Source organism: Poecilia reticulata, chromosome 21 (genome assembly GCF_904066995.2).
Source record: "Poecilia reticulata chromosome 21, P_reticulata-male-v2, whole genome shotgun sequence".
NCBI classification, from domain to species: Eukaryota; Metazoa; Chordata; class Actinopteri; order Cyprinodontiformes; family Poeciliidae; genus Poecilia; species Poecilia reticulata.
This window is the reverse complement of record NC_088850.1, coordinates 324,703-347,734: the sequence shown is the minus strand read 5'-3', so window position 1 is coordinate 347,734 and position 23,032 is coordinate 324,703. Positions and strand designations below refer to the sequence as shown.

Below are 23,032 nucleotides of genomic sequence, written 5' to 3'. Positions count from 1 at the left end.
GGATAAAAACGGAAATAGTTCAGGATGAAAACGGAATAACTTCAGGATGAAAATGGAATAACTTCAGGATAAAAACGGAATAAGTTCAGGATAAAAACGGAATAACTTCAGGATAAAAACGGAATAAGTTCAGGATGAAAAAGGAATAACTTCAGGATAAAAACGGAATAACTTCAGGATGAAAATGGAATAACTTCAGGATAAAAACGGAATAAGTTCAGGATAAAAACGGAATAACTTCAGGATAAAAAAGGAAATAGTTCAGGATGAAAACGGAATAACTTCAGGATGAAAATGGAATAACTTATGGATAAAAACGGAATAACTTCAGGATAAAAACGGAATAAGTTCAGGATAAAAAAGGATAAAAACGGAAATAGTTCAGGATGAAAACGGAATAACTTCAGGATGAAAATGGAATAACTTCAGGATAAAAACGGAATAAGTTCAGGATAAAAACGGAATAACTTCAGGATAAAAACGGAATAAGTTCAGGATAAAAAAGGATAAAAACGGAAATAGTTCAGGATGAAAACGGAATAACTTCAGGATGAAAATGGAATAACTTCAGGATAAAAACGGAATAACTTCAGGATGAAAACGGAATAAGTTCAGGATAAAAACGGAATAAGTTCAGGATAAAAAAGGATAAAAACGGAAATAGTTCAGGATGAAAACGGAATAACTTCAGGATGAAAATGGAATAACTTATGGATAAAAACGGAATAACTTCAGGATAAAAACGGAATAAGTTCAGGATGAAAACAGAATAACTTCAGGATAAAAACGGAATAACTTCAGGATAAAAACGGAATAAGTTCAGGATAAAAAAGGATAAAAACGGAAATAGTTCAGGATGAAAACGGAATAACTTCAGGATGAAAATGGAATAACTTCAGGATAAAAAAGGATAAAAACGGAATAACTTCAGGATAAAAACGGAATAAGTTCAGGATAAAAACGGAATAACTTCAGGATAAAAACGGAATAAGTTCAGGATAAAAACGGAATAAGTTCAGGATAAAAACGGAATAACTTCAGGATAAAAACGGAATAAGTTCAGGATAAAAAAGGATAAAAACGGAAATAGTTCAGGATGAAAACGGAATAACTTCAGGATGAAAATGGAATAACTTATGGATAAAAACGGAATAACTTCAGGATAAAAACGGAATAAGTTCAGGATGAAAACAGAATAACTTCAGGATGAAAACGGAATAACTTCAGGATGAAAATGGAATAACTTCAGGATAAAAAAGGATAAAAACGGAATAACTTCAGGATAAAAACGGAATAAGTTCAGGATAAAAACGGAATAACTTCAGGATAAAAACGGAATAAGTTCAGGATAAAAAAGGATAAAAATGGAAATAGTTCAGGATGAAAATGGAATAAGTTCAGGATAACGTGTTAAAAAGTAATCACGTCCCTCTTACACAGTAACTGTTTGGATTCAGCTGTGGCCGTTTCTTCAGTGAACAGGCCTGATGAAACATCGTTAGCTTAAAGTGTAGCTAACCTTCGTGACCCAGAGAGGTCACTTCCTCAAAGTGGGTGGGGCCATGACACGCTGAGGGGCGTGACCAAGAGTGGGGTGTGGTCAGGAGTCGCGCATTTTTTAACAGAAAAAGTGACTCTCGACCTGTAAAATAATTTTTCAGATAATATTCCGTCACCTTAAATGAACACAGTTATTCAATAGAAATTAATTCTGAGTGAGATTCCGGTTCACTCGCCATACCAGCCAGTGGCGGTAGTGCACCAATTTCGTTGTTTGCCAACCGCCGAAAAATATCACAGAAGAAGACGAAGAATAACCTGTCGATCTTTTTTTGTGTATTTTCTATTATAATGGTTGTAGCAGTACAGGCTTTATTTCCATGGTAGTTCGACAGGAAGGAGGCAGAGAGGACAGACAAAGGAACGGAGCTGCGCCCGCTGCCGGCTCTTCTTCTACGGCTACGGCTAGCCCACAGGCTAGCGGTTAGCCTAGCGGCTAGGGCTAGCGCTTAGCCTAGCGGCTAGGGCTAACTGTTAGACTAGCGGCTAGGGCGAACTGTTAGACTAGCTACTAGCCTAGTGGCTGGAATAGGATTCATCTGTTACGCAGTTACTCCATAGGAGAAAAACATGGAGGTTAATTTTGCAGTCATATTTTCACCAGGTTGTTAATTTATTTATAAATGTCACAGTTTAAACAAAGTATTTAGTTAGCGAGCTAAATGGGTTAACCGTGGTAACTAAATATTTAGAATTTCGGTGGTAAACCGAACTTTTAGCTGAGTAATTAAATGTTTTGCAATGAATGAAACATTCATTATTTCTGTCATAAATAAGATATGACAGAAAAATGAAGCTCCATTGTTTCTGTTATGATGCCAAATAACCCAGACTATCTCTGTTCACTTTTCACTGAGTAACTTTATGACCGTCACACATCATCATCATCATCATGTTTGTGTTGTTGGTGGTTAAACATTCTTCAGTTGTTGAAAACCTGCCTATTTGTGAAACCAGAACCAGTCCGGATCAGAACCTTCCGGTTCCGGAGAGGATTCAGCATCTGGAGCTGAGGAAGAGGATGCTGCATCTGGAGCGTCGCTGAGGAAGAGGATGCTGCATCTGGAGCGTCGCTGAGGAAGAGGATGCTGCAGCCGAGGAGTTTCTGCTCCGAGCTGAACAAAGAGAGGAGGCGACACGACTCACGGGGCGCGCGCTCACAGGATGCGTGCGCATTCACGGGGCGCGTTCACGGGATGCGCGCGCTGCAGTGAATGCAGGAGCAGCGAGGAGGAGGAGGAGGAAGGCTGAATGCGCCTCCTGACTGCGCGCTGTCCTCGACACATAAAGACAGGAGAAGATCCGGAGACTGAGAGGTAAACGCTCCCTCCTCTTCCTCCTCATCCTGCTCTTCCTCATCCTCCTCCTGCCCCTCCTCATCATCCTCTTCCTCCTCATCTGCTGCATCCTCATCCCCCCCAGTGAAGGCATGGCCCAGCGTCACAAAGGATCCGGACCGGAGCGGAGACCTTGACAGAAAGAGGCTGCAGACTCCAGAGGAAGAGGAGAGGAGGAAGAGCTTGTAGGTTTCCATGGCGCCGCTCCGTGCTCCTGCAGCAGTCTGTGTCCAGGTGTCTCCAGGTGTCTCTCCTCTTTGTTCTGTTCTGCTGGGATTATTTCTTGATAATCCCAGGAATATTCCAGGTTCATCCTGAGCTGATGCCAGCGGTTTTCCAGGTGTTTTCCGTTGGGAATGTTGAGCAGCTCCGGTCGTTTTCCTGGAGTTTTCGGAATGATTCGTTCATGTCGCTCTGCTGCTCCGGTCATTCGTACTTGGAGTCCCGTCTGCAGGTCAGCAGAGTCTGCTTTGGCAATTCCCAACGTCTCCTCTGGTCCCTGAATGCCTCGCGGTCCTGCCAGTTGTCATGGCGATCCCGATGGGAAACTGGGATGCTGCCAGATGAAGTCCCGATGTCATTTAGTCCAGATATTCCCTCAACTTCCTGCAGCTGATTCCCGTCTGGCCCGGTTACCATGGAAACAGCATTCCTCTGTCAGGAAAATGTGAGAGAAATGTTCCGGTTCTGTGCTGATCTGGATCAGTACTGGGTCAGGTTTGGGTCTCACACCAGAGGCATCTTCAGGAATCTGGTTCCGGAAAACTTTCCGAGTTTCCACAGTTGTCTGGAGGTCATTCCTGATGTTTGGAGGGAAGTTAGTGTTTCTGGTTCTGGATCAGCTGGTTCTGTATGTCTGGTTTCTGGGGTTCCTGATCCGAATGTTTCCGGCTCCAGATGGACCAATTGTCCGGTCCGCCTGGTTCCGGGTCAGTCTAGTCGGGTTCTGGTTATTGACTCAGAGATCTCTGCAGAATTCCTCGGTGGCAGAAACAGGAAGTGATGCAGGAGAACTTTCTGTGCTGGAGAGCCTCCCAGATGTTTTTCTGGAACATCAGGAACAGATTTGGCGGTCAGGATCCAGACCGGATCAGACTGGAGTCTGATTGGTCGGATCTGTGACGGCGGTGAACGTTTGAGCCAGTTCAGGTTCTCTGATCCGTTTCTCCAACCACCAGGAAGTGGTCCAGGTGCAGGGTTTCCCCCAGTGCAGCTCATCCTGCAGGGCCGGTCCAAGGCTGATGGGGCCTGGGGCAGAATCTGCCTGAGGGGCCCCATCAGCAGCTCTAACAGCTTCTGTGTTGGATTTAATCTGGGAGAGGAGATTGAGTTTGAGCTCAAAGTTTAATCTTTGAGCTCAAACTCAAAGATTAAACTCACAGCATCAGATTGTTGCTATGGTAACAAAACCATAGCAACAAAAGTTCAAACTTTTACAAAGTAAACTTACCAGCTCTTTAAAATCTTATATTTAAACGATTTAAAACCCTTTAATCTATTTATGCTGAAACCATTAAATCAAACTTAGCAGCAGCGATAATCTGAAGGAATAAATGTTACATTTATGTATCTGTGTTAAAATATCAGCCTTTGTGGCCCCTGGAGCCCTGGGGGCCCCATGGAGCCGCTGGCTAGTTGTGGGTTTAAGTATCGTTTCACTGGAGACGTTTTCCTGTAACATATAATTACAAAGTCATGTTTTTACAGCCGGCAGGTTTACTGGGGGAACCTGGGGCATCGGACCCACTTCAGGTTTTCCCAATCCGATCCAGATTTCCTCTTGTCCTCCAGTGTCTCTCTGGATCAGAACCTCCACACTACACACTTCAGCCCAAATGTTCTGCAGAACTTCCCCTGGACCCACATGCTGGTTGAGTACCAGCACACACCAGCATTGAGACCTGAACCAGAACGGTTCTGGTCTCCTCCAGACCAGAATTCTGGTTCTGGTTCTGGTGGGCCAATAGAGGCTGCAGTTTGTCCTGCAGACCAGCAGATGGCGATAAAGTGCTGGCAGCTATAAAGAAGAAGAACTTTGATCCATTTGTTGTTAAAATGCTGGAAACGGGAGTCTGATGGTAGCTTGTAGCTTCATCTTCCTCCTCTTTCTTCTTCTACACCAGTCTGGTGACTCTTCTTCATGTCTTCATTTGGCGCCCTCCAGTGGCTGGGAGGGTGGCACACCGAGGAGGAACAGTTCCTCTGCTGAGTTCAACTGGCAGCTCTGCCTGATGGAGTGTGACTGTGTGTGTGTGTGTGTGTGTGTGTGTGTGTGTGTGTGTGTGTGTGTGTGTGTGTGTGTGTGTGTGTGACTGTGTGTGTGTGACATGCCTGATGAAGTGTGTGTGCAGCAGAGCGCTGCATCATGTCGTAGCAGACAGTCAGAGCGTTGGACTGAATATTAATCAGCAGGAAGCTGCAGCTAACACAGAGTTCTGGGAGGAATCCCTGGTGGTTCTGCCAGGATCTGGACCTGTACCGGTCACATCTTCTAGCCTGACTGCTCAGGGTTCTGCTGGACCAGAACCCTGAGACTTCTGAGACCCAGAACGGTTCATCAGACGACACAAACATCCTAAAGTCATTTGATCCTTCCTGCTTCCCAGAACCAGCAGGTTCTGTTCAAGTTCTGGTTAGGTTCTGATCTGGTTCTGTTCAGGTTCCCAGAATTTGAGCCAGTGTTGGTTGGTTCTGATAGGTTGGCTCATCATGTTTGTTTTTCTGTTTCTGGTCATAATGTTCTGCCAGTTAATTCAAGCTCCACATAGAGCTAATGAGGAGGAGAGCTGCAGGGTTCTGGTTCTGGACCCGGGTGGTCGGGTTAAATGAAGCAGAACCGCTGAGTCATGTCTGCAGATGGACTCTCCTCACTCTGCTGCAGATCATCTTAATGTTTCTGATGTTTGACTGTGAACTCTGGTGACCCCTGACCTCTGGTGACCCCTGACCTCTGGTGACCTGCCGAATGTCTCGTTATGGAGGGTTTCCTGAACCTCTGGTCAGCTGGAGAAAGTCTTGCCGGCTCAGGGTTCTGGATCTCTGAAGGCGGCCATCTTGTCTCCTCAGGACATGGCTCTGGAGGACGCAGTGTGACGCATCGCAGGGAGTGAAGAGTCCTCAGCATCAGGACCAGCAGCAGAAAGCGGACGCAGCTACAGCCAGGTAGAACCTGGGCTGGTTCAGCGTGGAGCGTCAGCCGGGTCACGTGATCAACACTTTCTGTCGTATTTTTCAGATGGAGGCTAATGTGGCTGAGAAACGCCATCGTACCCGGTCCAAAGGAGTTCGAGGTACGACAACCGACTGATCAATCTTGATAATATCCAAACCTAGACACTAACACCATGATGATCTGCCTCTAGTCCAACCAGTACCAGATTCAGTAAAGATCCATTACCAGACCCAGTACCAAAACCCAGAACCAGTCCCAGTAAAGACTAAGTACCAGACTTTAACTTCAAAGAACTTGTTTAATTTTCCCTCACAGATTAAAATTTTTAAGGTAAATGTCTTCCTATTATTTAGCTGCCACTTCCTGTTACTGAGTTGGTACTTCCTGTTACTTAGCCATTACTTCCTGTTACTTAGCTGTTACTTCCTGTTACTAAACCGGTACTTCCTGTTACTTAGCCGTTACTTCCTGTTACTTAGCCGTTACTTCCTGTTACTTAGCCGTTACTTCCTGTTACTGAACCGGTACTTCCTGTTACTTAGCCGTTACTTCCTGTTACTTAGCCGTTACTTCCTGTTACTTAGCTGTTACTTCCTGTTACTGAACCGGTACTTCCTGTTACTTAGCCGTTACTTCCTGTTACTTAGCCGTTACTTCCTGTTACTGAACCGGTACTTCCTGTTACTTAGCCGTTACTTCCTGTTACTTAGCCGTTACTTCCTGTTACTTAGCCGTTACTTCCTGTTACTTAGCCGTTACTTCCTGTTACTTAGCCGTTACTTCCTGTTACTTAGCCGTTACTTCCTGTTACTGAACCGGTACTTCCTGTTACTTAGCCGTTACTTCCTGTTACTTAGCCGTTACTTCCTGTTACTTAGCCGTTACTTCCTGTTACTTAGCCGTTACGTCCTGTTACTGAACCGGTACTTCCTGTTACTTAGCCGTTACTTCCTGTTGCTGAGCCATTACTTCCTGTTACTGAACCGTTAGTTCCTCCCTTGTGAACATGGGACATTTTTCAGTTCCTCTTCCTGAATCTCTGTTTCTGTCTGAAGCCGCGGTGGAAGCAGTGACTCAGGAGTTGTTCAGGTAAGGAAACGTCTGCAGATCTTCATCACTCTTCTTCATCGGTGTACTCCTGCAGATGTTTCTGGTCCAGGTGTTTCCAGACTCTGGTCCAGATCCAGATGTCGCTGCCGTGTTGTGACGCTCTGTTTCTCCTCAGCTGTCCGACCCCTGGATGTGACGGCAGTGGCCATGTCAGTGGGAAGTATGCCAGACACCGCAGGTATGATCTGCCCTCCATCATTTTCATCATCATCATGGCTCAGTCTGATCCAGAGGTTTTCTTCTGGTGGTCTGGTTGTTAACTCAGTTTCTAGCTGGAAATGATCTGTCAGTTGGTCATGGTGCCTGTGTAGCTGGAGGTCAGCAGCAGGAAACCACCGTTTCACCAGGATCTCCCTGGTGAAGCAGCAGGTGGAGCAGGCCTCTCAGACGAAGTCAGGAATGTTTCTTCTGAGCTGCAGCTCCGGGCAGGAAGTTCATCCTGCAGGTAGTCTTTCTTTCTTCCTGTTGTGGATCTGGAAGCTTCGCCCTGACAGGTTGGTCTGACATCAGCAGCCGCTCTGCATGAAGCTCTGGGTTTGAGCCGTGAGAAGCTGGAGGAGGCGTTCAGGGGCTTCAGGACAACAAAGCGTTCAGAGGTAATGAAGGTCAGGAAGTTCAGATGGCGAAACATTTCACTGCTTAGGTAACGAGGAAGACTCTGCTGATGAAGATCAAGAAATAAAGAGTCTTTAAACTGCTGCTTGGTGAGAGAAGCTAACTGAGGCTGGACAGAAGGACAGGTTGGACAGAAGGACAGGTTGGACAGAAGGACAGGCTGGACAGAAGGACAGGCTGGCAGGGTTTCCCCCAGTGCATCATAAGCCTGGTGGCCCGCCAGGCCTTACTAGCCCCCCGCCAGTCCAAGCGTTGCTTGTTTTTGTTTTTAGGAAAATAATAATTTAATATTATTAAACTTGTTTTTTTAACCTGTATTGAAAGCGTCTCTGTTGCTCTCAGTGTTTCACTGGTGGAGCAAATTTATTCCTAAAAGATGGTTTATAGTTGAAGCACTTAAAGCGGCAGAGCGGACCAATCACACGCTGGAGCGTCTGTGCTTTGCCTCACTCACTCACACTGGACACAGACTGACCAGATATTTACATCAGCCACTGTGAGGAATCATGATTCTTTAGAGAACTCCACATCAAGGTAGGAGTCTAAACCTGCTGTTAGCTGTGGTTGAGCAGCTCTATGTGACCGCAGGAATAACTTGTAGTCGCTTTCAGAGGAGCGATGAGAATGATTTATGTTTGTGAACAAAACATGTGCAGCGTTTACATCTCAACTCGCTGTCCACCATGTGGCGCTGTCTGCCCTGTAAAGTTCATGTCTGTGTTCCCGGTTGGTCGGAGCGTTAGCGGCTAATGAACCAGCGCTAACCTCTTCATGCAGGTTCAGGTGAGGAGCTTTCGCCTCTCCTCATGGTCACGCTTCACGCTGGTCTTATAATATTTGGATCTCATCCGTAACTCTTTCTGAATCGATTCCCCATCTTTGCCCCCAGTTTTTTCTGGAGGATGTCGCCATAGTGACAGCACCCTCTGGAAGCTGCAGAGGATCTGTCTCCATGGTAACCACCATCGTCACCCCCCTGCGGTGAAAACCAATCAGATCGGCTGAATCCACTCAGTCTCATTCCAGATCCGGTTTCATTAAAACTTTGCTGCAGACGTGTCGCCGTGGCGATGGAAAATAACCCCTGTCAGCTCTAATTAGGCTGCAGGTAACCATGGCAACAGGAGCCAGAGCTGCGGTTCAGTGAGATTCTGGTACCGACCCGACTGTGTCTGCTGCTGCTGACGGTTCGGCTCGCAGAACCTGGACTTCCAGGTCAGAAACTCATTCAGGATCCAGAACCCATCACCTGTTGATCTGGGTCCAGGGTTCTGGTACCGTCCGGGTCCAGGGTTCTGACTGCAGCGTGTGGAGGTTATAGATATTGTTGGTGAAATAAATGAGACCGGAGCAGCTGGACGACACCTGGAGGATGAGGAGGAGGAGTTCTTGTCGGATCTGTTCCTGTCTGGGAAAACGCTTCCAGCTGATGGTTTCCTGATGAATCCAGTTAATAACTTTCCGAATGTTCCCAAATGTTCCCTCTGTGTCCCTGCAGTGTCTACGGCTGTCCGCTGGCCAAGAAGAGGAGGGCTCTGGACAAACAGACCCAGGAACCGGCGGCGAAGAGGAGGCCCTTCATCGCTCCCTGCCTGGGAGAGGAAGAGGAGGAGGAAGAGCAGGGGGGCGGAGCCTTCAGCAGCTATGAAACCATGGAGGTAGGACAGGAGAGGAAGGGGCAGGGAGAGGAAGACGAGGAAGAAGAGTTCTCCGAGGACAACGAGGAGCATGGAGAGGAGGAAGAGGAGAGGATGGCATTGGAGAGTACGGACACGAGAGGAAGAGGAGAACAAGTGGAGGAAGAGGAGGAGGGGATGGACGAAGACGAAGATGATGGTGATGATGAGGAAGAGCCGGAGGACGAGGCAGAGGAAGAAGAGGAGGAGGAAGGGGAGCGGACTCTGCTTCAGGGTGAGTTCTGATCCGGTTCTGACCTAAATCTGTTCATCTCATAATGAATGAAAGGTGAGGTTCTGGAGCAGCAGGCCGGGTTCTAGAGCAGCAGGCCGGGTTCTGGAGCAGCAGGCCGGGTTCTAGAGCAGCAGGCCGGGTTCTGGAGCAGCAGGCCGGGTTCTGGAGCAGCAGGCCGGGTTCTGGCGCAGCAGGCCGGGTTCTGGCGCAGCAGGCCGGGTTCTGGAGCAGCAGGCCTGGTTCTGGAGCAGCAGGCCGGGTTCTGGCGCAGCAGGCCGGGTTCTGGAGCAGCAGGCCGGGTTCTGGCCTGCTGCTCCAGAACCCGGCTGCACCTCCGCTGCCTTCACAGGTTCTGTAATCTGTGATGTAATCTCTTGCCGATCAGTAGGAAGTTGTTTCTCTTTGGATCAAACTGCGTCGTTGTTGTAGACGGTGGTTTCCTGCTGCTGACCCTGACCCCTGACCCCTGACCCTTTCCTGCAGAGAACCAGTACAAACCCAGCGGACAGTCTAAGCTCCTCCCCATCCAGAAGGACAACAACAACAACAGCTGCGCCGTCGGAAACGCCCCCAGAGAGGAGTACGAGAACTACGACGAGCTGGTGGCCAAGTCGCTGCTCAACCTCGGTAAGATCGCGGAAGACGCCGCCTACCAGGCCATGACTGAGTCCGAGATCAACAGCAACTCGTCCAACAGCGCCGGGGAGGAAGACGACGATGATGATGAAGATGACGGCAGCGAGCCAGACGCCAGGCAGGGCGACCTGAGCGTGGACCTGGACAGCGATGTGGTCAGAGAGACTGTGGACTCCTTGAAGCTCCTGGCTCAGGGTCACGGCGCCATGCTGCCTGAAGACGGATACCCAGAGAGCGCTGTGGCGAATGATGGGCGGGGGCCGGGGGTCAGGGGTCAAACGGAGGGAGCTGGAGAGGAGATATGTCTCAGCAGTCTGGAGTGTCTGAGGAACCAGTGCTTTGATCTGGCCCGAAAACTGAGCGAGACGCCTCCGTCGGACCGACCCCTCCTGCACAGTAACTACGTTCAACAAGCAGTGGACCAGCAGGTGCTGCAACACCTGAACAGGTAAGACCAGGTCATGTAGAGGAAACACAACAAATGATCTACATCACATAATATCAACCTGTAGCCAAAACTAGTAACTGATAGGTATTTTCTGAAACCTACATGGAAAAAGAGAACCACAGACAACGTATATGAGTTTTTAGCCAAGCATCTGCAGAAGGAGAAAAACTCTGTCAGCTCCTCCGAGCCGTTCACAGAGCATTCTGCCAATCTTTGGGTACAGCTTGTCTTTTATTATCAAACTTCAAAGAGGGAGGAAAGGCAAGATAAGACAGCAGAGGAAACAGCTGAGGTCGTAAAACAATTTAACATCTGACCCATGATCTGAGCCCGGTTCAAATCTCGGTCAAACTGTTTCACATGAAGATAACAGGCAGCTGTGACTTCCAGGTCAGTTCACACATGCAGTTTAAAGAAGAGAACACTTTAACCTGACTAACATTAGACTGAATATGAACTAAAGTAACAACAAAATGATAATACCAAAAAATCCCTATCAGTAACCAAAGCTTCCTCTGGAGAGCGGCTCGGCTCAGCCTTAGAGACCAGGTGAGGAGCAGAACCGCTGCTTCTCACCTCTGAAAGGAGTTCAGGTGGTTCAGGCGTTTGGTCCGACTGCCTCCCTATGGAGGTTTTACTAAGACTCCAGGGAAGACCAAGAACTTGCTGGATGAAATGTACATCTTGCCCGGTGGTTTGGTGGTTGGAAAGCTAGTCGCAGTTGGGCCTTCCCTACCTGAACAATCCCTGATGGGTTCAGGTGTTCCACCAAGCCATTCTTCCTCTAGTCTTTGCTTAGGACTCAGATCACTGCTTCTTTGTCTAAGGAACCTGATCTAGAGCTGCTGAAACCTGCCTGTGCTTCTCTCAGGTACGACAGCTATCCAACCGGAGTTCAGGAAGACGCCCGGCCGCTGGAGCGCAGCTACTCGGAAATGTTGAACCTGATGAAGCTGGAGGAGCAACTGAGTCCAGCATCCAGAGGCTACAGCTGCAGCCAGGAGGGCGACGAGGACACCACCTCCGTAGCCTCAGACCGCTCCGACGACACGTTCGACATGGCCAAGGGAAACCTGTCGCTGCTGGAGAAGGCCATCGCCCTGGAGTCTGAGAGGGCAAAGGTGATGCGGGACCGGGGGGTGCCTGAGCACGCCATGCCCCGCCGGGACCAGCACAGCCCCAGGCTGAGCATCGCGGCTGAGGAACGCAAGTCCAGGATGCACCCGGACGGGCTGAAGAGGGCGTACTACCCTAAAGGTAGAGACACCTGCACTGACTGACCCAAGGACGGTTCTGATCCAAACTGTGGACAGCTGTGTTTGGGTTCTGAGCCACACGTTGATCGCAGCTTCAGAGTTACTGCTGCTGATCTTCAACAAACAAACAGTGACTGAGCAGAGTATGGTGGCCAGCTTGACTACCTGGTTCCTGCAGCGGGTGGAACCAGGTAGAGTTCACCTGTCGACCAGGTAAGGTTCTCACCTGTCTGCTGGGAAACCTTTGACACAGTACCGACCCGCTCTAACAGTTCATGAAAACGCTGAAACGACTCCTGGATGGTTCGAAGAACATAATCCTTCAGAGGTGTCGACCCGGCGCCATGCCGTCTAACAGAACCAGAACCCAAACCAGAGCTGCCCGCCGTTTGAATGTCTGCTACCGCCCGGTACACGGCTGCTCCGCATGGAAGCCGGTCTTCACTGGACCTTTCTGCTTCTGATTGTTTCCAGATTCTTCCAGAGGAGAGAAGAAGGAGAGCAAGTGTCCGACGCCGGGCTGCGACGGCACGGGTCATGTGACGGGTCTGTACCCGCACCACCGCAGCCTGTCCGGGTGTCCTCACAAAGACCGGGTCCCGCCTGAAAGTAGGTGCTGCTGCTTTTTATCCGCCTGACGTGTTTCTGTGGGAATGCTGGGTGTTTCCTCAGAGTCAGAAATCATCTGATTGATGAAACCAAACGGATCAGCTGGTGAAAGTCCCTGGATGCTCCAGCTGGAGGCCTTTTATTCCGAGGTCCTGGGGGAAACTGAGCAGAGATCGTGGGTAGGACCCGGTTCTCCAGGTGGCTCCGAGGGATCACATTCAGGAATTCTGCTCAGGTTTTAATCGGACCTTCCTAATCTGAACTAAAGTCCAATTAGCTTGCCAGAAGAATCAGCAGTAGTAAGATGCTACTGTTGCTCCGCCCATCGGTCCTTACCCAGCCAATCAGATGATTTCTGCTCTGTGCCAATCACAACCATGAATGCTGCACGTTGTGGCCCAGCAGCTTTGTTCGGAACGGACTCAGAACCTGGAGGTGTTCCGAGCCGTCGGATGATTCTGTGCAGGTCCAAAGGTGTTGGCATGTTGGTGACCCATCGTCTGGCTTCTGCATGAACCATCAGTGCTTGTTGTGTTTTCAGGCTGTTCGGAAACAGGAGAAGGTTTAAATCAGGAATCCGTTCCAGAGCAGCTAGCAGGAAACCTTCTGGAGTCTGGAAGCACAGGAGACCGTTTGAAAACTCAACACTTAGCAGCAATAATCTGGATTATTTACCCAAATCGGGTTCAGGTTTCAGTCATCACCCTGTTATTCAGTCATTTATAAATGTCACAGTTCAAACTAAATGTTTAGTTTCCGAGCTAAATATTCATTTTTAAACTGAAGATTTATTTAGTTTTCGTCAGCAAACAAAAAATTTAGCTCCAAAGTAAATATTAAGTTTCAAGATAAATATTTAGTTTGTAGCTAGCTAAATATTTAGCTTTAGTTTTAAGCTAACTGAACATTTAGCTAGCTCAGCACTACATATTTAGCATGGAGCTAAAATTTAGCATGCTATCTAGATATTCAGTTTGAACTGTGACATTTATAAATAAATGAATAACAGGGTGATGACTGAAACCTGAACCTCTGATTTGGGTAAATAATCCAGATTATTGCTGCTAACTCTTGACTTTCAGGATTCGAGTCGCCGTGTGTAAGGAACCATCATCGCTGTTCCTGTTGCTCACGGCTGGTTGATGTTTCATCCATCAGAAAATATCAGCATGAATCAGGAGCAAATCTGAGACGTCAGCTGGACATTAAATCTAGATTAAATCTGGATTCATGTGTCGTGTTGTGCTGACTTCCCATCATCAGCTAATCTGCTCCTGCATGACGAACCGTGTGAACCGGTTTTCTACTGGGAGCTCCAGAACATTTAGATTCTCTTTGGTTTCCCAACGCTGCATTTCCTCCGCAATCTGCTGGTTCTGGTTCTGCTGGTTCTGGATTAACTCACTGCTAACTGCCTCACCAGTCCAGTTCAGCAGGACATCCCTAATTCCTCCTAGATTCCCTCCGTTCTATTAGGAATATTCCAGATCGAGATTCCTTAACGGGCCCGGTAGCTTCATGCCGAGCTTCCTTTCTGGGAAACTCTCAGGTTCTGGACTCCCAGATCTGGAGCATCGGACCGGGTCAGACGTCTGATGTCCCTCTATAGAAAACTCCAGATATCTGCTTCCAGATTTCCAGGCGTAGAAACGGGAACGTTCAGAGACACTACAACTGATTCCCGGAAAAATCCAAAAGCTTCCAGACCAGAACCAGGATATTTACAGAGCATGGTTCTGGGTCAGACGGTTCTGGATCAGATGTAGGGCTGGACCATAAATCGTCTTTATTGTTTTTGAAGATTTAATATTAGGAAAATCTGGATTATTTCGCACCATTGCACTCCTTTGGTTTCCATAGTTACGAGTGATGTCAAAGCGGTCAGGGCAGCCATCTTGTTTTACGAATGTTTTCACAGATTCTGTTTATGTGGATGTGAATTAAGACAAGATTGAAATGAAAGAAACTTTTTGACAATATTTTCTGTCATTTGGAAATTATTTCAAGAAAAACCCCAAAAAAATTAAGGTACAGCCAAGAAATTCTGGATTTTCTGGGTAACCTTCTGTTTTCCTGAACAGTAGTCAGACAGATTATTCCCGATTAAACAGTTGAGGATCAGATCATTCCGGATTAAATGGTTTGGGATTAGATTAATTTGGACTAAGCGGTTCAGGATCAGATTATTCCGGATTAAGAGTTTGAGGATCAGATTATTCTGGATTAAGCAGTTCAGGTTCAGATTATTCCGGATTAAGCGGTTTGGGATTAGATTAATTTGGATTAAGCGTTTGAGGATCAGATTATTCCGGATTAAACAGTTCAGGTTCAGATTATTCCGGATTAAGCGGTTTGGGATTAGATTAATTTGGATTAAGCGTTTGAGGATCAGATTATTCCGGGGTAGCGGTTGAGGTTCAGATTATGCAGGATTAAGCGGTTTGGGATTAGATTAATTTGGATTAAGCGTTTGAGGATCAGATTATGCAGGATTAAGCGGTTCAGCCCCAGAACAGATATCTACTGATGGTCAGTAAATATCTCCCAGTGTGGCTCATGGTGTTTGTGGTCGTGGCGCCTGGTCGGCCATCTTGGTGTGATCTGAGCATGCCCGGCGGTCCGTACTGAGTCTCCTGTCTGCTCCTAACCCTCGCTGTCTCTCTCACCTCTCCTGTCTGTTCAAGTCCTTGCCATGTATGAAAATGTGTTAAAGTGTCCGACTCCTGGCTGCTCTGGACGGGGGCATGTCAATAGCAACAGGAACTCCCACCGCAGGTGAGTCCGCCTCACCTGTCTGATGATGCATCACTAACTGCCGGCTTCTGTTCGCCATGTTGGCTTGGTGGGATTATCTAATCCCTTTATTCCAGGGTGTCGGAAGTTTAAACCGTTCGTCCACAGGGAGCGAACCAACCTGACCAGGAGGAGTCCAGTTAGACCATTAGGACCAGTTCCTGTCTGAAGCGTCCAGCTTCCTGTCCTGCAGTCTAACCTCCGTCTGTCCCTCCGTCAGTCTGTCCGGCTGTCCCATCGCTGCCGCAGAGAAGATGGCCAAGGTCCACGAGAAAACCTTCGCTGCCGACGCCGGCGCCAAGACCAATCAGACGTCAGACAGAGTCCTCAGGTACCGCCCCCTTTCCGGGAGGGGGATCAATAAATCAATCCGTCACACAGTCAATCATTTTCTACCAAAAACCAGACAATAAAGGATCATTTTCTTCATAATTCATTTTATTAGTTTTATTTATTCTGGATGTTTAAAATGTTTTCCAAGACAGAGGTTAAAGTTTACTGATCTTTGAGAATAAGCTGAATTATTATTCCGTTATTACCTTGATATCAACAGTTTTATCGCTTGTTGTGATAACGTCTGGGACGATTCATCGCCCAGAAACATCACTTATCACGTCAGGTTGTCACATCCATTTTCCTGGCAGGATCAGCAGCGCTCCGTGTTTTCTTCCCGTTTCAGGCCGATGTGTTTCGTCAAGCAGCTGGAGATTCCTCAGTACGGCTTCAAGAACAACGTTCCCACCAGCACGCCGCGCTCCAACCTCACCAAGGAGCTGGAGAAATACTCCAAGACCAGCTACGACTACGGCGGCTACGACGGCCAGCAGGCCGGCTACGGCAAGAGAGGCCCCGCCTCCAAGGCCCTGCAGGGGCGGGACGTCTCTCCGAAGGGATACGACGGTGAGGACCGCTTCCTGCCTGAACAGACGTCACTTCCCGTTAATAATCATCTTTATTGACATTATAGGAACCCTGCAATAAAGTCACTTAGATTATAATGAAATTGGGTGATAAACAGTAGAGAGTAAACTGGTCTTCAGTCTGTTTGCAGGTCCCCCAGTAAACCTGCCGGCTGTAAAAACATGACTTTGTAATTATATGTTACAGGAAAACGTCTCCAGTGAAACGATACTTAAACCCACAACTAGCCAGCGGCTCCATGGGGCCCCCAGGGCTCCAGGGGCCACAAAGGCTGATATTTTAACACAGATACATAAATGTAACATTTATTCCTTCAGATTATCGCTGCTGCTAAGTTTGATTTAATGGTTTCAGCATAAATAGATTAAAGGGTTTTAAATCGTTTAAATATAAGATTTTAAAGAGCTGGTACGTTTACTTTGTAAAAGTTTGAACTTTTGTTGCTATGGTTTTGTTACCATAGCAACAATCTGATGCTGTGAGTTTAATCTTTGAGTTTGAGCTCAAAGATTAAACTTTGAGCTCAAACTCAATCTCCTCTCCCAGATTAAATCCAACACAGAAGCTGTTAGAGCTGCTGATGGGGCCCCTCAGTCAGATTCTGCCCCAGGCCCCATCAGCCTTGGACCGGCCCTGCAGGATGAGTTAAACTGCTGCACTGGGCAACAAATGAGAGATTTAATGAAATGCTGCTAACGTGGCTCTAGTAGCTCTAACATTTCTGTCTGTTGAGTTTTAATAAGAATCACAGAAACTGTTTTGGTTGCTCAAGTTTAAGGGACGAGTTTTCCTGATCTCCTCGCTCATTAACTCTAGCTAAGTGGACAAAGCATTTGGTAGGTTTGATGCATCATGTAGCCAGAGAAATAATAATAAAATAATATAAATAATCCATAGTCAGCGTGAAGCGTGACCACGAGGAGAGGCGAAAGCTCCTCACCTGAACCTGCATGAAGAGGTTAGCGCTGGTTCGTTAGCCGCTAACGCTCCGACCAACCGGGACACAGACAGGAACTTTACAGGGCAGACAGCGCCACAGCTTTTCATTTTCTGAATTTTTTTTTTTTTTTTTTCAAATTAAACATTTTTGAAACATTTTCTTTGTGATAATGTTCGGATCTTAGACTCCATAACAGAGTGACGTTAGGAAACCGGCAAGTTCTGCTGGCCCGGTGGATCCACTGCACTGGATCCGGTCCGGTGGATCCGGTGGATCCACTGCACTGGATCCGGTCCGGTGGATCCGCTGCACTGGATCCGGTCCGGTGGATCAGCTGCACTGGATCCGGTCCGGTGGATCCGGTGGATCCAGTGCACTGGATCCGGTCCGGTGGATCCGGTGGATCCACTGCACTGGATCCGGTCCGGTGGATCCGGTGGATCCGGTGGATCCGTGCTCCTGGGATGGGATCCGGAGCGCTCTGGCTCCGGCTCCCTGCTCTGCCATGTGTCTGTTCTCCCGTCTCCGGCGCTGCAGCGAAGCGGTACTGCAAGACGTCGAGCCCGGCCAGCAGCACCACCAGCTACGCCCCCAGCAGCAGCAGCAGCCTGAGCGGCGGCGGCGGCGGGGGGGGAAGCAGCGCCAGCAGCACCTGCAGCAAGAGCAGCTTTGACTACACCCACGACATGGAGGCCGCCCACATGGCCGCCACCGCCATCCTCAACCTGTCCACCCGTTGCCGGGAGCTGCCCAACGCCCTGGGCGCGAAGCCCCTGGAGCTGCTGGCCCAGGTGAGGCCCTGGCTGCAGCGGCGCCGCCTACCTGTCTTATGTTGTTTGTGCTTTGGGCTGTTTAGTTCCTGCTGGATGACCATGAAGAGCGGTTCTGGTTCAGAAGGCTGCGGCTGTAACGGGTTTTAATGATTCTGTCCCTCAGAGCCCAGGGGCGGAGGACGACGGCCCAGCGGAGCCGTCCGGTGCGCCCGGCGGGCCGGAGGGCGGCGGCGCGGTGCTGACCCCGCTGCAGCCCATGTCGCCGCAGCGCCAGGCTCTGCTCAGCAGTCGCTGCTTCCAGCTGGACGCCGACTGCTGGGAGCTGCCGGTGGATTTCACCAAGCGGCCCGGAGACGAGCCGGAGCTCAGAGAGGTACGCCGACGCAGGCTGCCCCCTGAGGGCAGAGGTGGTACTGCACCATCTGGTCTGCAGGAACAAACTCCTCCATGTTCACAGAAATGTCAGCTGCTGGGCGACCTTCAGCTAAATGTTTAGCCTGCTAGCTAAATATTTTGTTTTCTAATAGAATATTTAGTTTGAAACTGTAACATTTACAAATAAAAGCATTGTTCTGGTTTTATCTGTCGCCCTGCAGCAGAGGGACGATCTGGACCCGTTCCAGGAGCTGCTGGACGAGCCACGGTACCCGGCCGAGGTGTCGCCGCCCAGCCCCAAGCACCACAAGTTCCCGCCCTGCAAGGAGGGCAAGAAGGAGCTGATGAGGTAAAGCTGCAGTGTCTCCGCTAGGCGTCATGTTGGATACTGACTGTGGCTGCTGCTCTACCAACCCACCGATAACCCGACCCGGTTAGCAGCAGCTAGCCACGGGCCCAGGCTGCTCCATAGCAACAGAATCTGAACCACAGATCAGCTGGAAGATCCACTGGTTGGATCTGACTGGTGTTTTCCCAGTGGATCTTGTGGAGTAGATCCTGCTGGTCCAGGTCTTAGTACAAGTTGTGGTTGTATTCAGTGACTCTACAGTGATCTTCTTCTTCTTCTTCTTCTTCTTCTTCTTCTTCTTCTGCTGCTGCAGTCTGTCCAGCTGCCAGATCGCTGATAAGAACCTTCGTGGTTTGATGTCGTCCAACTCACAAGAACTGAAGTGAGTCTTAAAATCAAACTGATAAGCTCTGCTGTAGTTCCTCTGGCTGACTGTTGGTGGCGCTGTTTGCCAACCAGGTGTCCCACGCCGGGCTGTGACGGATCGGGACACATCACGGGGAATTACGCCTCCCACAGGAGGTACAGAGAGCAACACATGCACCAGCGTTTGCTCTGCAGGTTTTTCACTCCGGCCGTTTCCTCTTCCTGTCCTCCAGTCTCTCCGGCTGTCCTCGAGCCAAGAAGAGCGGCGTGAAAATCCTCCACAGCAAAGAGGAGAAGGACGAGCAGGAGCCCATCAAGTAAGCGTCTGAATGTCAGAGTGTGGTGTCGAGTTGGCCTCCAGCCTGCAGGGGGCAGCTTTTTCCAGCTGAAAGACAGAATGCTGCTTCCTGTTTGCTGCTCCTCCCAGGTGTCCGGTCCCCGGCTGCGACGGACAGGGTCATGTGACGGGGAAGTACGCCTCCCACCGCAGCGCGTCAGGCTGCCCCCTGGCGGCCAAGAGGCAGAAAGACAGCTACATGAACGGCTCGCAGTTCGTCTGGAAGGCTGGGAAGACGGACGGGATGACGTGTCCGACGCCAGGCTGCGACGGCTCCGGACACGTCAGCGGCAGCTTCCTGACCCACCGCAGGTGAGTTAGGAATAAAGACGGCTGCTGTCCTCCAGCTGCTCCGCCTGATCCAGATGTTTTCAGCATCTGTTTGTATCCCAGTCTCTCCGGTTGTCCCCGCACCTCCTCGGCCATGAAGAAGGCCCGGATGAGCAGCGCGGACATGCTGACAATCAAACAAAGAGCGAGCAAAGGTCAGACGAGAACCTCTGAGCGGATCGACCCGGAGCTGAGCCAGAATCCCTAACCTGGGTGGAACTTTGTGTTTCAGGAATAGAAAACGATGAAGAAATCAAACAGCTGGATGAAGAAATCAAAGATCTGAATGAGTCCAACAATCAAGTGGAGTCGGATATGATCAAACTGAGGACTCAGGTGAGGAGTCTCTACCTGCTGAGCGTCAGAAACACAATGTGAGAGAAGCAGCGTTGAAACAGCGAGTCCTCGTTGAAGCCTGACACTGAAACTACTCACATGCTGAATCAGCGTTTGAACCGTAACTGACTCTTGATTCAACCGCCAGCTGAATGTGGATCTAGATGCACATTCAGCTGGTTTTATATTGAATGAGTCAGGAATCGCTGCTGCTTCATCTACATGTTTGCTCTTCATCACAACACCATCAAGTTTCTTCACTGGTGAGAAACAGTTTTAAACACAGACGATGGCATCATGTCGTTCAGAATTACATATTTCCAAGCTTAAAAACGACAACATGACATTAATATAACATTTTATATCAGAAAAGAGGCACAGAGCTATGAACATATTTAACTCCTTTCTACTGTCCATGAAGGTCCAGGAGGTTCAGCCTGTTCTGTAAGAACCAAGAAACAGTTGGGGTAACAGGTCCGACTCTGGTTGGCGTCACTTTGGCTCCTTGGTGCCTTGGCTCCTTGGTGCCTTGACTCCTTGGTGCCTTGGCTCCTTGGTGCCTTGGCTTCTAGGTGCTTTGGCTCCTTGGTGCCTTGGCTCCTTGGTGCTTTGGCTCCTTGGCGCTTTGGCTCCTTGGTGCTTTGGCTCCTTGGTGCCTTGGCTCCTTGGTGCCTTGGCTCCTTGGTGCCTTGGCTCCTTGGTGCCTTGGCTCCTTGGTGCCTTGGTGCTTTGGCTCCTTGGTGCCTTGGCTCCTTGGTGCCTTGGCTCCTTGGTGCCTTGGCTCCTTGGTGCCTTGGTGCTTTGGCTCCTTGGTGCCTTGGCTCCTTGGTGCCTTGGCTCCTTGGTGCTTTGGCTCCTTGGCGCTTTGGCTCCTTGGCGCTTTGGCTCCTTGGTGCCTTGGCTCCTTGGTGCCTTGGTGCCTTGGCTCCTTGGTGCTTTGGCTCCTTGGCGCTTTGGCTCCTTGGTGCTTTGGCTCCTTGGCGCTTTGGCTCCTTGGTGCTTTGGCTCCTTGGTGCCTTGGCTCCTTGGTGCCTTGGCTCCTTGGTGCCTTGGCTCCTTGGTGCCTTGGCTCCTTGGTGCCTTGGCTCCTTGGTGCTTTGGCTCCTTGGTGCCTTGGTGCCTTGGCTCCTTGGTGCCTTGGCTCCTTGGTGCCTTGGCTCCTTGGTGCCTTGGCTCCTTGGTGCTTTGGCTCCTTGGTGCCTTGGTGCTTTGGCTCCTTGGTGCCTTGGTGCTTTGGCTCCTTGGCACCTTGGCTCCTTGGTGCCTTGGCTCCTTGGTGCTTTGGCTCCTTGGTGCCTTGGCTCCTTGGTGCCTTGGTGCTTTGGCTCCTTGGCACCTTGGCTCCTTGGTGCCTTGGCTCCTTGGTGCTTTGGCTCCTTGGTGCCTTGGCTCCTTGGTGCTTTGGCTCCTTGGTGCTTTGGCTCCTTGGTGCCTTGGCTCCTTGGTGCCTTGGCTCCTTGGTGCTTTGGCTCCTTGGTGCCTTGGCTCCTTGGTGCTTTGGCTCCTTGGTGCTTTGGCTCCTTGGTGCCTTGGCTCCTTGGTGCCTTGGCTCATTGGTGCTTTGGCTCCTTGGTGCCTTGGTGCTTTGGCTCCTTGGCACCTTGGCTCCTTGGTGCCTTGGCTCCTTGGCACTTTGGCTCCTTGGTGCCTTGGCTCCTTGGTGCCTTGGTGCTTTGGCTCCTTGGCACCTTGGCTCCTTGGTGCCTTGGCTCCTTGGCGCTTTGGCTCCTTGGTGCCTTGGCTCCTTGGCGCTTTGGCTCCTTGGTGCCTTGGCTCCTTGGCGCTTTGGCTCCTTGGTGCCTTGGCTCCTTGGTGCTTTGGCTCCTTGGTGCTTTGGCTCCTTGGTGCCTTGGCTCCTTGGCGCTTTGGCTCCTTGGTGCCTTGGCTCCTTGGCGCTTTGGCTCCTTGGTGCCTTGGCTCCTTGGCGCTTTGGCTCCTTGGTGCCTTGGCTCCTTGGTGCTTTGGCTCCTTGGTGCCTTGGCTCCTTGGTGCCTTGGCTCCTTGGCGCTTTGGCTCCTTGGTGCTTTGGCTCCTTGGTACCTTGGCACCAAGGAGCCAAACCCCTAACCCCTAACCCTTAGCCAAACCCCTAACCCTGGCGCCTTGGCTCCTTGGCGCCTTGGTGCTTTGGCTCCTTGGTGCCTTGGCTCCTTCCTCCTGCTGCGGCGCCTAATGAAGCCACTTCCTCAGTTTCCCTGCAGTCAGTCAGCTTTTTGTCAAACTGCTGAGACACAGAGATAAGAGTGAGGAAGGGTTAGAAAGATGATGAACATTAGAAACGTTCTGAAACACATTGAAATATTAAATAGTGGTTATAGAACAAACAAAGCGTATGGTTCCCCATGTACTCAGTACATTAATTAGGACACGCTAATGAATATTCATTAATATTTATCTTAATGTTAGTTGACATATATAATTATATTTACCCATCAAGCTGGAGCAGAGTCACAAAACAATCTAGTTATTTATCAATTAACAGTTAAAATAAAAATAATGTCGCCAAACTTACCACAAAAGTTCTCAGAGTGGAATTACATTCAGAAACAGGTTGCACCGGGCCAGCAGGGAGGGGCTACGTGGTTGAGACATACCAACCTGTAGACAGGGGCCGGAGGGCCCCCTGCTGGCCGGAGGGCCCCTTGCTGGCAAGAGGGACCCCTGAGGGACCCCTGCTGGCGGGAGGGGCCCCTACTGGCGGGAGGGACCCCTGCTGGCAGGAGGGACCCCTGCTGGCCGGAGGGCCCCTTGCTGGCAGGAGGGCCCCCTGCTGGCAAGAGGGACCCCTGAGGGACCCCTGCTGGCAAGAGGGACCCCTGAGGGCCCCCTGCTGGCAAGAGGGACCCCTGAGGGACCCC

General features: G+C 49.8%; 1 protein-coding gene across 9 annotated transcripts in view; it reads left to right on the top strand.

Annotated features, from left to right (window-relative positions):
* The first annotated feature begins 2,661 nt into the window (after window positions 1–2,661).
* Window positions 2,662–23,032, top strand: part of myt1la (myelin transcription factor 1-like, a) — a 33,337-nt gene continuing 12,966 nt past the window's right edge. For 2 of the 9 annotated variants that reach the window (XM_081602671.1, XM_008396970.3), the window contains exons 1-21: window positions 2,662–2,876; window positions 5,964–6,059; window positions 6,133–6,187; window positions 7,125–7,158; window positions 7,295–7,357; window positions 9,293–9,705; window positions 10,189–10,789; window positions 11,661–12,046; window positions 12,520–12,654; window positions 15,339–15,429; window positions 15,668–15,778; window positions 16,127–16,347; window positions 17,846–18,099; window positions 18,245–18,454; window positions 18,678–18,805; window positions 19,119–19,187; window positions 19,265–19,327; window positions 19,405–19,488; window positions 19,599–19,820; window positions 19,902–19,993; window positions 20,071–20,174. In XM_081602671.1, coding sequence (XP_081458797.1) covers window positions 6,133–6,187; window positions 7,125–7,158; window positions 7,295–7,357; window positions 9,293–9,705; window positions 10,189–10,789; window positions 11,661–12,046; window positions 12,520–12,654; window positions 15,339–15,429; window positions 15,668–15,778; window positions 16,127–16,347; window positions 17,846–18,099; window positions 18,245–18,454; window positions 18,678–18,805; window positions 19,119–19,187; window positions 19,265–19,327; window positions 19,405–19,488; window positions 19,599–19,820; window positions 19,902–19,993; window positions 20,071–20,174 — 3,336 coding nt within the window. In that variant the 5' untranslated portion in view covers window positions 2,662–2,876; window positions 5,964–6,059. The other 7 variants (XM_081602665.1, XM_081602667.1, XM_081602666.1 and 4 more) reach the window with 7 other exon arrangements.